The sequence below is a fragment of the Ranitomeya variabilis genome, chromosome 4 (genome assembly GCF_051348905.1).
Source record: "Ranitomeya variabilis isolate aRanVar5 chromosome 4, aRanVar5.hap1, whole genome shotgun sequence".
Classification (NCBI taxonomy): domain Eukaryota; kingdom Metazoa; phylum Chordata; class Amphibia; order Anura; family Dendrobatidae; genus Ranitomeya; species Ranitomeya variabilis.
The window spans coordinates 677,481,595-677,497,325 of NC_135235.1; the positions used below are offsets into that span (position 1 = coordinate 677,481,595).

At 44.9% G+C, this 15,731-nt stretch overlaps 2 protein-coding genes across 4 annotated transcripts in view; one reads left to right on the plus strand and one right to left on the minus strand.

The window, feature by feature from the left end:
* Positions 1 to 5,359, plus strand: part of LOC143766336 (uncharacterized) — a 45,801-nt gene extending 40,442 nt beyond the window's left edge. For 2 of the 3 annotated variants that reach the window (XM_077253934.1, XM_077253935.1), the window contains 2 exons: positions 2,264 to 2,320; positions 2,617 to 5,359. In XM_077253934.1, the coding sequence (XP_077110049.1) occupies positions 2,264 to 2,320; positions 2,617 to 4,310 (1,751 nt within the window). In that variant the 3' untranslated portion in view covers positions 4,311 to 5,359. The remainder of the gene's footprint in view (positions 1 to 2,263; positions 2,321 to 2,616) is intronic. The other variant, XM_077253936.1, reaches the window with a different exon arrangement.
* Positions 1 to 15,731, minus strand: part of LOC143768210 (uncharacterized) — a 422,546-nt gene that overhangs the window by 208,788 nt on the left and 198,027 nt on the right. The window lies entirely within an intron of this gene.

Here is a 15,731-nt window from a genome sequence, read left to right on the forward strand (position 1 = left end):
AAATACCTGGGCGAGATATACCTGCCCCCGACTACCAGACCGACATGACTCTTACAGCCCACTCAAGAATTCTTCAAGCCCACATTCTAGACAATTGGGATGGTCGTCCTGGCTCTCTAACCAAAAGGATTCACACACCAGGGCGAGTGAAAGCATCCTTAACATGGTGGATGAAATCCAGAAACCTCCTCAAGGGTGTGAGTTGGATTCAGTTCCCACTAACCACGATTAAGTCAGATGCCAGCAAGATGGGCTGGGGAGCCATGATAAATCATGTTCCTTATCAGGGTCTTTGGGACCAGTCAATCAGAGGGAGATCGTCAAATTTCCGAGAACTCAAAGCCGTGGAAGAGGCTCTGTTAGCAGCAAACCGTCAAATTTCTGGACATGTTCAGATATACTCAGACAACATGACCACTGTGGCTGATATCAAACACCAGGGCAGTACTAAATTCATCAGCCTAAAAAAGATCTCTGCTCGAATTTTTGGTTGGGCCGAAAAACACTTACTGTCCCTGACAGCAATTCGCCTGAAAGGTGTTGCCAATATTCAGGCAGATTATCTGAGTCACCAGGATATTCACCCCGGCGAATGGAGCCTGGATCATCAAACATTCAACATGCTAGTACGCAAGTGGGGTCTCCCAGAAGTCGACCTCTTTGCCTCTCACCAAAACGCAAAAGTCAAAACATATTTCTCCTTGAACCCAAGAGGCAATCCCAGAGCAGTAGATGCCTTAGTTCAAGATTGGCATTTTCATCTAGCCTACACATTTCCACCAATCCCAGTTCTTGCAAAGGTGCTACTGAAAATACAGATAGAAAGGACCCCGACTATTTTGATAGCTCCATTATGGCCCAAAAGAAGTTGGTTCAACTTGATCACCCAACTACAGGTGGACGGGCCGGTAATGTTACCGGTAAAGTACAATCTCCTCTCTCAGGGACCCATTCTCCACTCAGACCCTCAGAGATGGAACTTAGCGGCGTGGTTTCTGAAGACCAGGTATTGAAAGCAAAAGGGTTATCGAACCCTGTCATAGCTACCCTGCAAAAATCCAGGAAACCAGTAACAAACGCCATTTACAATAAAATCTGGAAAAAGTTTTCATCTTTTTGTCTACCTAACCCTCCAGACCCTCTCAAGCTGATTATACCTAGGATATTAGATTTTTTACAAAAAGGCTTGGAGATTGGTCTGAGACCCAGTACTCTGAAGGTCCAGGTCTCTGCGCTCAGTTCTGTCTTTGATCAAGATCTAGCAGGTCATCGCTGGATCAAAAGATTTATGACCTCAGCAATTAGAATGAACCCTAGAAAACAAGTCATAGTTCCTCCATGGGATCTCAATGTTGTGCTCCAAGGTCTTACAGGTCCACCTTTTGAACCTTTGTCTTCCTGTTCCCCACACAATCTTGCTTATAAAACTATTTTTTTGGTAGCCATAACTTCGGCTAGAAGAGTGGGTGAATTACAGGCCTTATCGATAAGAGAACCTTATCTACTGGTTAGAGAAGATTCAATAGTGCTTTGGATTGATCCTTCTTTCCTTCCAAAAGTGGTCTCTGAATTCCATCGTTCCCAAGAGATCGTTCTACCAACTTTTTTGCAATAAACCTGCAAACTCGGAAGAAAGAAAATTCAACACTCTTGATGTTTGGTGTATTCTTTTACATTACTTAGATCAAACCCGCGCTCTTAGAGTTGATCATAACCTTTTTGTCCATCTCTCAGGACAAAATAAGGGGAAGAAAGTGGCCAAAAGTACCATTGCTACATGGATCATAAAAGCTATAACACAATCTTACCTTGCTCAAAATAAACTACCTCCAGTAGGGATCAAGGCCCACTGAACCAGATCTACATCAGTTTCCTGGGCAGAAAGAGCAGGCGCGTCTCCGGAGCAGATCTGCAGGGCGCCAACGTGGTCCTCACTCCATACCTTCGCCAAACATTATAGATTGGATGTATTATCCAATAAGGACTTAGTCTTCGGCCGTAAAGTTCTCCAGGCCGTTGTCCCTCCCTAGTGCCAAATTAGTTGGTATTCCTCCATATGCCGTCGTGGAAGGTGACTAGACAAAATAGAATTAAACTTACTGGTAATTCGGTTTCTAGGAACCTTCCATTTCCCACCCTCTATATATTCCTGGATTAATTCTGGGATTCATAAGGTAAACCGGTGCTATGGTCTCAGTTGTAAGTCACTGGCAAGTGGGAGGTAGGTCCTTTTAACCTCTCTGTGTTTCCTGTTCCCCATTAGGGCAAAGAGACAACCTCCATATGCCGTCGTGGAAGGTTCCTAGAAACCGAATTACCGGTAAGTTTAATTCTATTTTTTCCACTGACAGATGATGAACCTGAGTGGGGACTTGTTTTTTTTGCGGGATGAGTAGAAGTTTTTATTGGTATTATTTTTGCCTACATAATCTGTGGTGGCTTTTTATTCTACTAGTTCATCATATGAGGTTTTTCTATTAAACTGTCAATGTATTGGTGAATAATTACATTTTTTAAGTAACTTGCCATTTTTATTGATAGTTTAAGTAGAAATGTTACAAAATATATAATTCAAGGATTTTTTTATTCAAAAATAATTGGTTTTATTCTTGGCAGATGACTGTACCAGGAGATCACAGGGACAGCTGACATCTTCAATTTTTAAATCAGATGATCTTGAGTTCCCACAAGATACAATTCAAATGAATGCCATTACTCCAAATATACCATCATCTCTTTACAGCAAAGATTTGTCATCTGATCCTTTGAAACAGGTCCTGTCTTCTGATTCATTATTGACTTCTAAGGAAAATCAAAGTCACAAAATAAGCATTAAAAAACAAACTGTTCCTAAAGCAAAGAAGCTGTTTTCACGTTCAGAATGTAGAAATAGTTTTCCCCTCAAAAAGTCTTTTCTTAAACATCAAAAATTTCACACAGCAGAGAATAGATTTTCTTGTTCCAAGTGTGGGAAAGGTTGTAACTGCATACCAGTTTTTGTTAGCCATCAGAGAACCCACACAGGGGAGAAGCCATTTTCCTGTTCAGAATGTGGGAAGTGTTTTAACCAGAAATCACATTTGGTTAAGCACCAGAGAACTCACACAGGGGAGAAGCCTTTTTCATGTTCACAATGTGGAAAACGTTGCAGCCAGAAATCAGATTTGGTTATTCACCAGAGAACTCACACAGAGGAGAAGCCTTTTTACTGTACAGAATGTGGGAAATGTTTTAACCGGAAAACGCATCTTTATAGCCACCAAAGAACTCACACAGGGGAAAAGCCTTTTTCCTGTTCAGAATGTGGGAAACGTTTTAACCATAAATCCGCTTTGGTTAATCACCAGAGAACTCACACAGGGGAGAAGCCTTTTTCCTGTTCAGAATGTGGGAAATATTTTAACCATAAATGGAATCTTGTTATACACCAAAGTTGTCACACAGGGGAGAAGCCTTTTTCGTGTTCAGAATGTGGGAAATATTTTAACCGTAAATCAGCTTTGCTTAAGCACCAGAGAGCCCACACAAGGAAGAAGCATTTTTCCTGTTCAGAATGTGGCAAATGTTTTAACACAAAATCAAATTTGGTTAATCACCAGAGAACTCACACAGGGGAGAATAGTTTTTTATGTTCCGAATGTGGGAAATGTTTTAACCGGAAAGCGCATTTTGATAGCCACCAGAGAACCCACACAGGAGAGAAGCCTTTTTCCTGTTCGGAATGTGGAAAATGTTTTAACCATAAATCAGCTTTGTTTAGTCACCAGAGAACCCACACAGGGGAGAAGCCATTTTCCTGTTCAGAATGTGGGAAATATTTTCACCAGAAATCAGCTTTGGTTAGTCACCAGAGAACCCATACTGGGGAGAAGCCTTTTTCTTGTTCAGAATGTGGGAAATGTTTTAATTATAAATCAGTTTTGCTTAAGCACCAGAGAACCCACACAGGAGAGAAACCTTTTTCCTGTTCAGAATGCGGGAAATGTTTTAACCAGAAATCTGCTTTGGTTAAGCACCAGAGAACCCACACAGGGGAAAAGCCTTTTTTCTGTTCAGAATGTGGGAAATATTTTACCCAGAAATGGAATCTTGTTGTACATCAAAGTTCTCATACAGGGGAGAAGCCTTTTTCCTGTTCAGAATGTGGGAAATGTTTTAACCATAAATCAGCTTTGGTTAAGCATCAGAGAACCCACACAAGGGAGAAGCCTTTTTCCTGTTCAGAATGCGGGAAATATTTTAAACAGAAATGGAATCTTGTTATACACCAGAGAATTCACACAGGGGAGAAGCATTTTTCATGTTCTTAATGAGGGAAATGTTCACATAAAGATGTTACATCACACAAGCCTTGCCTCAATCAGTGTCTGCTTCACTGTTTCCGCCTTCGGATGTTTTGAACCTCAACAGGAATCCAGGGCTGCTGCTGCTGTCTGATGTTCCTCTTGTCCGAAGGTGGCAACAATGATGTGAGTGCTGATTGGGCTTAGGGCTCACATGACCCTTGGGAACGAAAGTGCGGAAATAGCTCCAGCATAGGAGGTTTGTACAGTTGTTTTTATTTTAACCAAAATGAGGAAATATTTTGACCAAACATGAGGAATGATAAAGGGTTGTCCAAGTAGTGGACAATCATTTTAAATATAAAAAATTTCACACTGGGAAATATCATTAATTATTATACCTAGAGTGTGAAAAATTAATTACTAGAAAATTGTGCAGAGAAGGGGGATGATGCTGTGTGTAGAAAGGGAGGATGCTGCATGCTGGGGTTGCTGTGCGGAGAACGGGGTGATTTTGCTTGCTGTTGACTGCAGAGAAGGGGATGATAATGAAGGCTGTGCAGAGAAGGGCATGATTCAAGCTGTGTAGAGAAGGGGATGATACGTGCTGGGGGCTATGCGATGAAGAGGATGTTGATGCATTATGGGGTGCTGCGTGGAGCTGCACGCTGGGGGCTACACACTGCTGGGGGTCTGCGTGGTGAAGGATGCAATGTCTCTTTTGGGGGGTTGCTTGCTGGGAGGCTGTGGGTGGAGGAGGGTGATGTGATTCATGTGGCACTGCATGTTTTGGGTCTGCGCGGTGAAGAGGGGTAATGTCACTCATGTGGTGCTGCATGCTGGTTGCACTATGAAGGGGGTTAATGTCACTTGCGTGGGCTGCTGTACGACAAATGAGGTGATGTGACATCCTTTTGATGCTATTTGCTTTTATTATTACTTATCTCCAACGTGGCTTAATTCTACTTATTGTCTTGTATAGTTCATTGTTATACACTTGCATGTGTAAATATATTTAGATCTTTCTCCTTTTTGCTATAATTATATATGTTTCTAATAAAACTATTCTAGAACTATGGGCTGAATTTTCGTTTCTATAATTATAAAGCTTTGTGTGACATTATTACCTGCCAGTTTTACCTGTATCGGGGTGTGTTCACACATTGCGAGTTGTTGAAGAAACAATCTGCAGCAAAGTCCTCACTAATAGACCCACACTAAATCATTCAGAGCTCGCTGACCATTTTTTTCCTGTCTTTAGCAGCTTTTAAAGTGTCACTGCAGTGTTTTATTTTATTTGCAGTCCTGGAGTGGTGCATCTAATCTAAGCAGTAGCGTAGCTACCGGGGGTGGGGCAGAAATAGTGATTGCTCCAGCCCCGTGCTCAGAGGGGCCAACCTTGAGCAACGCTGTCGCTCCCTCCCCATTATTCTTCCTTAGCATCTAACGTCTCAGTGCAGCGTGCACGCGCGATGACATCACTACTTGGCACCCACTGTGCTGAGATGTCCGTTGCTCAGAACACTTGCTGCAGAGATCGGTGCATCCTCGTGATGCAGGTAATAGTGAATATATGTGGAGTAGGAGGGAGCCGCTGGCTCCTTCTTCTGCTTTGCGGTGTGAGTGACTGTGACAGCATCTCATCTGCTGTGCAGTGCCTCAGTGAACACAGAAAAGACAGGAGCAGAGCACCAGGGGTATGGGAGAGTGAGTTTTTTTTAATTTTTTTATATGTGTGAATGTGTGGGGAGCTCACACCGTATTTAGGGGGGCTGTGTGTGAGCTCATACTGTATATAAGGGGGCTGCATGTGTGGGATCGTACTGTATATAGGGGGGCTGTGGTGACCATAATACAGTCTGGGGTGTTGTGGGGGATCATACTGTGCATAGAGGCATGTGAGAACCATTATGCCATGTGTGTGGCTGGCTGTGAGGACTATCATTACTGACTGGAGGGACATGGGGGCCATCACTACGTATTGGAGGCTGTGTATGGGGGGCTCTGATCACCATCAAACCATGTGTGGGGGGCCTGTGACATCCATTATATATTGTGGGAAACTGTGGGGCCATCATACTATATGTGGGAGCCATGAAATTATGTTATTATGATGTCCTCACAGCTTCCCATGTGGGAGCCGTCAAATTATGTTGGGGAGCTGTGGGGACATCATACTGTCAGGACTCTGAACATTTTTTATTACCTTTTTGTGCATTACTGCCCTTTTCCAAGATGGCGTCTTTGGTCTCATGTGCACTGTGTCTTCCTGCTATAAAACTCCACCCCAGCCTTCAGTCTGTGCTAGAGTATTCTGCCTTGCATCCAGCTCCTGACCTCTGGTGACTCCCTGGCTATATACCTGCTCCTGTGAACCTGTGGGGTTATCCTGCTACTCTGCTCTGAGTTCCTGCTGCATACACCAGTTCCAGTAATCCTCCGTCATCTGCTGCTCGTGTTTACTTCCATCTGCATTTGCTGGACATGTAAGCTGTTTCTGCTCTGCAAGAACCTGAGACTATTACCCAGACCTCCCTGGTTGAGCTAAGATATTATTTGAACTGCCTTATAAGCATATCTATCTTTTTTTGGACTAAGCAAGGACTTATTCGTGTCAAGTATCCTCAAGAATAATTGTGCTTCATAGACTTTCTGCGTGATTGCATTTTCCTCTGAAGTTTCCTATAGACTGCTGAGCTGCATTTGATATTTGCACCAAGTGTTGTGGACTTGAGTTTCTCTCTGCACCTGTTTGAATCACCGTGTGATAATATAGACTTTACCACTTATAAAACTGTGTCCTGTAGTTGTCTTGTTCCACGCAAAGAGTCTCCTGAGTTATCCCCTATAATTATTACACATTCTGTGTGTGGGAGCAGTGGTTTATCAAGGTGCAATGGCTGAATAACAGGAGCATATGGCTAAACTTTATAAAATGCAGTAAACTACACCTTTCCTATCATGTAGAATTGTCAGCACAACTAATTGTGCTCAGTATTACGTGATACAAATAATATAAAATAATAATATTAATATTTATCCACATGCATGCCAGTTTGGCAAATGGTAAAGTTTTAATATTAGAGCTTAGGAACGTCATGACTAGGGTCACTGTGACATGATAGGATGGCTTTTGCATTTTTTAATCAAAATTATGTTAACTAAGTACCCTATATTATTTTTATGCACTATTTCTGTTTATTTACTGCAGGGTATTTGCTTATTATGTTTCTCAGGTTTTGCCAGTATTAGGTAATACAAATAGTATAAAATAATAATGTTAATATTCAGCTGTATTAATTCCAGCCTATTGGCTGAGCCATCTATAACAGTCTTGGTCTTTCTTGTGGCCCCTTGGGGAAAATTAAAATCTCACTATTTATGAGGGGAAACTGTGTCTTATAAGAATGTTCTAAGCATGAATACAATGAACTTTTCTATCAGACAACCCGTTAAGCATAGTGGACTCACACCATGAGGTGGATACTCTAAGCCAAAGGTCTGGGTGGGCACACGGACGTCGGTGCAACAGACAGGTATAGCATGTGGGAAACAGAAAGGTAAGACACTAGAAGCCACAGTTGGATGTATAAAGGCAAACTAAAAGTTTTAATAAAGTGTGTTCACTTCCCCGTCCGTGCCCCCTCAGCGTCTGCTCCCAGGACCTGCACATGGCATGCTGCTCTCCTGGGAGTGCACGCGCTCCCTGCCTCTTCAAGAGCCAGTGTGCGCATTGCTAAAAACATGCATATCCCCAGCCAATGAGACATCTGGTGTATAAGGCACCCTACACCATTGGGAGATGCTTTAGTCAATCAGTGTATATCCTGCTATCTAGCTGTAAGGTCCCCATACCCTTACTCTCTAATCCTGTATGACCTGCTTACCTGATCCTGTCCGCATCTGTTACAGTGCTTTCTGCTGAAATCATACCTATATCCATCCTGCCCGTGCCTAGTCTTGATCCTGATCTCCCTGAAACTGCACCCATGATACCACCTGGTTATGCCCCTCCAGTCTCTCTCCGGACAGTACCACAGTGGGTCCACAACCACGTGAGTAACAAAAGTCCTGGAAACTACAGATAAGCAACTCGGATGCTGGAAATCGCAGGCAAGAAGAAAGCATTCAGGAGAACACAGGCAAGCTGGCATGATCCTGGAAACCGCTGGAAGATGGGAGACATCCAGAAGATCACAGGCAATCATGCAGGTTGTGATACAGGAAACTTCTGGCAGGTGGGAGATGTCCAGGAGACCACAAGCAAGCAAGTTGTGGTGCTGGAAACCGCAGGCAAGTAGGTGAGCAAGGTTACTGAAAACCACAGACAGGAATGTGAGATCCTCCACAGACAGGTGACAAGGTTACTGGAAACTGCAGATAACATTTCTCCATCTTTTCCACTGCATCAGTACGCAAAAATTTTACTGCACTCATAGCTGAGGCTAAAATATCAGAATAGATGTACTGAGAGTCAAATAATAGCAAGATTTATGAAAAAAAAAAATACTGGGAGAATAAAGTCTGGTCAGATGACACCAAAACTGAACCCTTTGGATCGCATAAAACTCTATGTTTGGAGACCAAAAGGCACTGCACATCACCCCCAAAAGACAGTAACATCAGTGAAGTTTGACGTGGGAACATCACGGTGTGGGGCTTTTTTTTTTTTTTTTTAGCATACGGCACTGGCAAACTTCTTATAATTGAAGGAAGGATGAATTGTCAAATGTACTGAGACATTTTTGATAAAAATCTGCTGCCATCTACCAGGATGATGAAGATGAAATGAGGGTTTATATTTCAGCAAAAGAATTATTCCAAACACACAGCCAAGGAAACTATCAATTGGTTTCAGATAATAAGAAAATAAAGCAGCTAGAACAACCCTGACCTGAATCCAATAGAAAACTTATGGTAGGAACTAAACCTCAGAATTCATAGAACAAACCCACGGGACCTGTAAGATTTGAAGAATGTTTGTGTAGAAGAATAGACCAAAATCACACCTGAGCAATTCAAGTGACTAGCTTCTCCATACAGGAGGCATCTTGAAGCTGTCATCACCAACAAAGGCTTTTGTACGAAATATTATATGTATTTCAGTAAGTGAATTCAATACTTTTTCTGTGTCATTTCTCATTATTACACATACAGTAACTTGTGGCTATCTATGGTTTGATTTATTTTCCTGCATGGATTAGATTGGTTGGATTAGGTTGTTACTGACATCTGGTGAGAATTTCATGTCAATAGCACCTTTAGATAGGTGTCATGATTAGTCATGAGCGATCATGCTTGCCACTACGTGATACTCGCCCGAGCATTTCTCTGCTCAAGATGCTCAGAGCTCGCCGAGTATTTCTGGGGTTGCTCGGCGGGAGCTCCGGTCCCTGCCCTGCATGTTTGGCGCTCTCTAGAGAGCCAATGAACATGCAGGAATTGTCTGCCACACACTGTAATGCCGCAGCCAAGTTGGTTGTGGCATTACAGTGATTGGCTGACCGCACAGCGTCATCAGGTCTATATCAGACCTGCACCGCCATGATCGTCACAGTCTACTCCGGAATCAAGCAGCATAGGGAGAGTTGCTGCCGAGCTAGGGAAAGATTTGCATGTGTCTTAGTGTAGGTATACCACAATACATTATACACATATCCATCTCAACTAACAATCCTTCTGAGGACTAATCCAGCTGCATTCATATCAGTGCTAGTCAGGCAGGCAGTGTATGTGGCAGACTGCAGTACATATAGCAAGAGGATCCATTCCAGTTCTGTGTGCTGCTGCTTTGACAGATATTTCTAGACATAGCGCCAGGTAACGCACGGATCACATATAATTCTGCCATTTCTGGCCTCAATTTAAATTTTGTTGCAGTGTGTTAGCGAAGTTATTGACACCAGTTTGCTGGTAAAAATAGTTACCTACAAGCCATCTATTTAAAACTGGTTTTCCATCAAATGGATCACATATAATTGCGCTCAAAATTCTGCCATTTTTGGCCTCCATTTAAATTTTGTTGCAGTGTGTTAGCGAAGTTAATGACACTAGTTTGCTGGCAAAATAGTTACCTACAGGCCATCTATTTAAAACTGTGGTGTTCCGTCATACGGATCACATATAATTGCGCTCAAAATTCTGCCAGTTCTGTCCTCCATTTAAATTTTGTTGCAATGTGTTAGCGAAGTTATTGACACCAGTTTGCTGGTAAAAATAGTTACTTACAGGCCAGCTATTTAAAAATGTGGTTTTCAGTCATACGGATCACATATAAGTTCGCTCCAAATTCAATCATTTGTAGTGAACATGGAAAATATTTTCCTCCATTTAAAATTGTCAAGACACGTGGCAAGTGACCGGGAACTGGATGTGATGGTGATGGTTCATGCAGAGGCCGAGGCCAAGCTGAAATTGTGCCACAACAAACACCCACATCTTCTCGCCCGACCATCTTGTCCCAATTACTAGGGGACTGCAGCACACCAATATTGAACTCAGAGCAGTGTCAAAAGGTTTTTGCTTGGCTAGCGGATAATGCTTCCAGTCACTTTGCCACCACCACCACCACCAACCTGTCTTCCACACGGTCAAGTCTCAGTAGCCGTGAGTATGGACCACATATTCCTGATCCTTCTTCCTCCCACCATGCCGAGTGCCTGGAGACAACTGATCCCACACTTGGACACTCCAAAGAGCTGTTCACTTTTCCATTTACAGATTCGGGCTTCTCGCCCGGTCCACTTGAAGCGGGGCAAGTGGAGATCGCATGTAGCGATGCCCAATTATTTGAGCAGCCACGGTCACACAAAGGCGACGTTGGGAAAGTCACAAGAAGTGGACGATGATGAGACACAATTGCCAGAAAGTCAGGAGGAGGACCAGGGTGCGGAATTGGAAGAGGAGGTGATGGATGATATAGTAGCTGACCCAACCTGGCAGGAGGACATGGAGAGCGAGGACAGCAGCACACAGGAAAAGGAAGGCATAGCACCCCAACAGGCAGGAAGAAACAGTGTGGTGGCCGCAGACAGAAGACGGGCAACCGTTTCCCTTAACACCAACATGACGGAAGTTTCCAGTACAACTGTTAGGTCTTCCGGAGTCTGGTTGTTTTTTAAAGTCTGCTGATAACCACAAAAAGGCCATTTGCACCACCTGCCAGGCCAGGGTAGCAAAACTACCAGCCTGACCACCACCAGCATGATCAGACATGTGGCAGCAAAGCACCAGACTTTGTGGGCTGAACCCCAGGATCCAAGAACAGTGTCTGCGGTTAACACCACTGCTTCTTCCACTGATATGCGTGCAAGCCAATCCCCTGTCCATGGTGCATACGAAGATGCCTCCAGCCCTGCACCTGTCGTTGCACACACTCAACTAGCACCATCAGCAAGCACGTCCACATCCTTGTCCCAGCCCAGCGTTCAGTAGTCCATACCCCAGTCCTTGGAATGCAAGTGCAAATACACAGCCAACGCCCCACAGGCCATACTACTAAATTCCCACATTTCACGACTGCTTGCACTCGAAATGTTGCCTTTAAGGCTCGTGGATACGGAGCTTTCTGCAACCTGATGGCGGCGGCCATCCCTCGGTACTCGGTCTCCAGCCGCCACTATTTCTCCCGGTGCACTCATTACATAAGCATGTGTCCCACAACATTAGCCGCACCCTCAACAATGCTGTTACTGGGAAAGTCCATCTAAACATGGACACGTGAACAAGTGCTTATGGGCAGGGATGGTACAACTTGTTGACGGCACACTGAGTTAACATAGTGGAAGCCGGGATCCAGTCAGACCTTGGGATGGAACACACCCTCCAGACGCCGAGGATTGCGGGCCCTAGGTATATCGGTTGCCCCCACAGTAAACAGCTCCTGCACCTCATACTCCTTCTCTTCAGCCTCCATCTCTGAAATGACCACATCAGTCACAAGCTGGAAGCACTGTATCACTGCCTCAGCCACACGGCAACAGGCTGTGCTGAAGCTAATATTCTTAGGTGACAAACAGCACAATGCTGAAGAGTTGTGGACAGCTCTGAAAGACCAGGCAGATCTGACCAGCATCAACAAGATTGTCGGTATTCAGTTCAGACTCCACACATAAGACCTCAGGAGTAGACATGGATGTCAGACATATGTACCATTCTCCAAAACTTTGAGGACTCCACCAAAATGGTAAGCGGCGACGATGCCATAATTAGCATCACCATCCCGCTTCTGTGTGTTCTGCTCACAATCAAAGAGGATGCATTGCAGGCGGAGCACGATGAGATGGAGCAAGGAACCATACAGGGTGATTACACACAGCCCAGCCTCATCTCATCCCAAAGTGGATTGGGTGACAATGAGGAAGAGAAAGAAGAACAGGAGCTAGTTTCATGCACTATAGACGGTACTACCTGCACAACTGTCATACCGTCTGTTCAGCGTGGAAGGCCTGAGGACAGGGAGGAGGAGGAGAGCATGGTCAGTAATCCTCTTGGTGAGGGCACGGACGTCTTGCCTGTTAGCACTCTGGCACACATGGCTGAGTTTGTTACGCTGCTTTTCCCATGACCCTCGTGTTCTCAAAATTTGGGGTGACAGTCATTACTGGTTGGCGACACTTCTAGACCCACATTACAAGGAAAACTTTCTATCTCTTAATCCCGAAGTGGACAGGTTTACTAAAATGGGGCAGTACCAAAATGCCCTTGTAGTGGAATTATTTAAAAAATTCCCATCTGAAAATGCTGGCGGCAGAGGGCACAGTTCATTGGACAACCAAGGAGAACAGGCGAGAGAGACACAACTCCAATCCAGCAGAGGCGGTGGAACACTGGCAAAGTTCCGAGAGAGTTTTCTCAGACCCTTCCATCGTACAGGCCCTGAGGCATGGGGTACTCTCACAAGGAGTGCAAAGTTTTTGAAGATCCTGAGGGAATACCTTGCTGACTGTACCAACGGCCTCTGTGATTCCTCTGTGCCTTATAATTATTGGGTATCCAAGCTGGACATGTGGCATGAACTGGCTCTCTACGTCTTGGAGGTCCTGGCCTGCCCTGCCGCTAGCGTTTTGTCAGAGTGGGTTTTTAGTGTCGCTGTTGGAATTATAACTGATAAGCGCATCTGCATGTCAACTGAAAATGCTAACAGGCTGACTATAAAAATGAACAAGGGCTGGATTGGGCCAGACTTCTCAACACCACCGAATGATAGCAGCGTAACATAAACTCAAATCAAGTGTCTTTTTTTGAGATGTCTACTCACATGCACCTCTTCACACCCACACATGGGTATACGCTTCCTGATTTTGGCTATTTGCTGTTGTCCTCCTCCTTCTTCTCTTCCTCATCCTCCACCACAATATCACCAGGGTGACCGTGGTCCATGATGCAACACCCACATAATTTTTTAAAGGTTGTTTATGATGGCCGTAAAAAAAAAATTGGTATACAGTATGTTCATGTATACACCCCAAGGGAAAATGTTTGTCAGCCCATACACTTAGTGCATGGGCATTACAAGTCTAGGAGACCCGCTACTTTCTAATGGGAACTTTTTTTGAGGCCCTCCTCCACATCTCTTCCAAGGAGCATTGGAGTGCCTCTAAATTTTTGGCAGCCCTTGCATTCACTCATTAGGCAAACAGTATGGGAGATCCACTTCCTAATAATGGGAACATTGTTTTCAGGAGGCCCTCCTGTACGTCTGTTTAAAGGGGTATTGGAGTGCCTCCAAATTTTTGGCAGCCCTTGCATTCACTGCACAGGCAAACACTATGGGAAACCCACTTCCTAATAATGGGAACATTGTGTTCATGAGGCCCTCCTCTGTGCCTCTTCAAAGAGGCATTGGAGTGCCTCCAAATTTTTGGCAGCTCTTGCATTCACTGCATAGGCAAACAGTATGGGAGACCCTCTGTGCAAAGATGGGGAGGTTTCCCAAGCCCCCCAGTGCAGCCCATATTGGGGAGAGGAGGGTTAAGCTGCCATAATTGTGGACGCATGGGACACTTTGCCAGGGAATGCCGGGAACTTTCTAGCCCACATCATCCACGTCCCCAACCGGTGAACACTGCTACAAATGGGGCTGGAATGCTGAAGGAGAGAGGATCCCACTACCCCGACTGGAAGAGGAAGAGGCATATGTGGCACAAGGATAAGACTGGACATCTCAGCGACCATGAACCAGCATATGCAGCCGGTCGGCTAGAGGGCGTGGAGGCCGTGGGGCTCCGTGACTCAGGAGCTTCTGTTACATTGATCAAAGAACATCTAGTATCGGATCAATGTATTGTTCCAGGCAGCCGGATGTTAGTCAACGTAGCCGAAGGAGAATCTCTGAACATTCGGAGGGCCCGACTGCATTTAGACTGGGATCAAAGTCATGGAATGGTGAATATAGGAGCAGTGCGGCACCAACTAGTAGATGTGTTGCTGGGAAGCAACCTAGGAGCAGGGTTGGTGTGCCACTGGACCAAAGTCAACCCCAAGCCCATTGTGTGGATGGGAATAATAGACCCAGGGGAGCCATCACCACAGGGGTCTCACATCAACCTCAGGTGATGGAATATGCTTTGCTCTGTGAACTAAAGAATAATGTTTAAGGGGGTTGAATCAGGCAGTGGTTGAAGTGACTTCGATGTGAGAAGATCCGTGCTGGGATGGAGTTTTGGAGATCTCAGACGGGGAACATATGGACTGAGGACATTGTATTTTGGCCATCTACATGGATTTGTTGCACAACCATGGATTTATGGAATAAAAATAGTTGCATCGTTAACCTGCCTAGGTGATTATTACAACCCACAACCTCAGATCTTCACAGGGGTATTGGGTAGTGTCCAAATTTTGGGCAGCCCTTGCATCCACTGCATAGGCAAACAGTATGGGAGTTGCAGCTCTATGGTGTCAGCTACTTCTGGAGTTTGGAGTCCTGTTTCTATGTCATCTGCGGTGTGGAGCTTGACAGCAGAGTCTGGAAGGTAAGTGTTGTGTTTATACTCCCGTGTTTGTCATCACCCCGTGTTGTACCATCTGCTGTGGTGAGGTGATTGCCATGGCCTGCCAGTGCACTAGCCAGGGCAGTGCGAGGTGACAGTGAGTGACAAAGTTCTTGAAGGCGGCGGGGGAAGGACCCGCTTAGGGCGTTAGGGGAGTGCAGGGACAGGCTCAGGTTGGAGCTCAGGAGGTGTCCTGTTATGGTTCTCAATGGCAAGAGAACATAGCCCAGCAAACATAGGTACTAGCTCTTGGAAGGATGGAAACTAAACTGACCATGAACTAAACCTGCCGCACAACTAACAGTAGCCGGGTAGCGTTGCCTACGTTTTTATCCCTAGACGCCCAGCGCCGGCCGGAGGACTAACTAATCCTGGCAGAGGAAAATATAGTCCTGGCTCACCTCTAGAGAAATTTCCCCGATAGGCAGACAGAGGCCCCCACATATATTGGCGG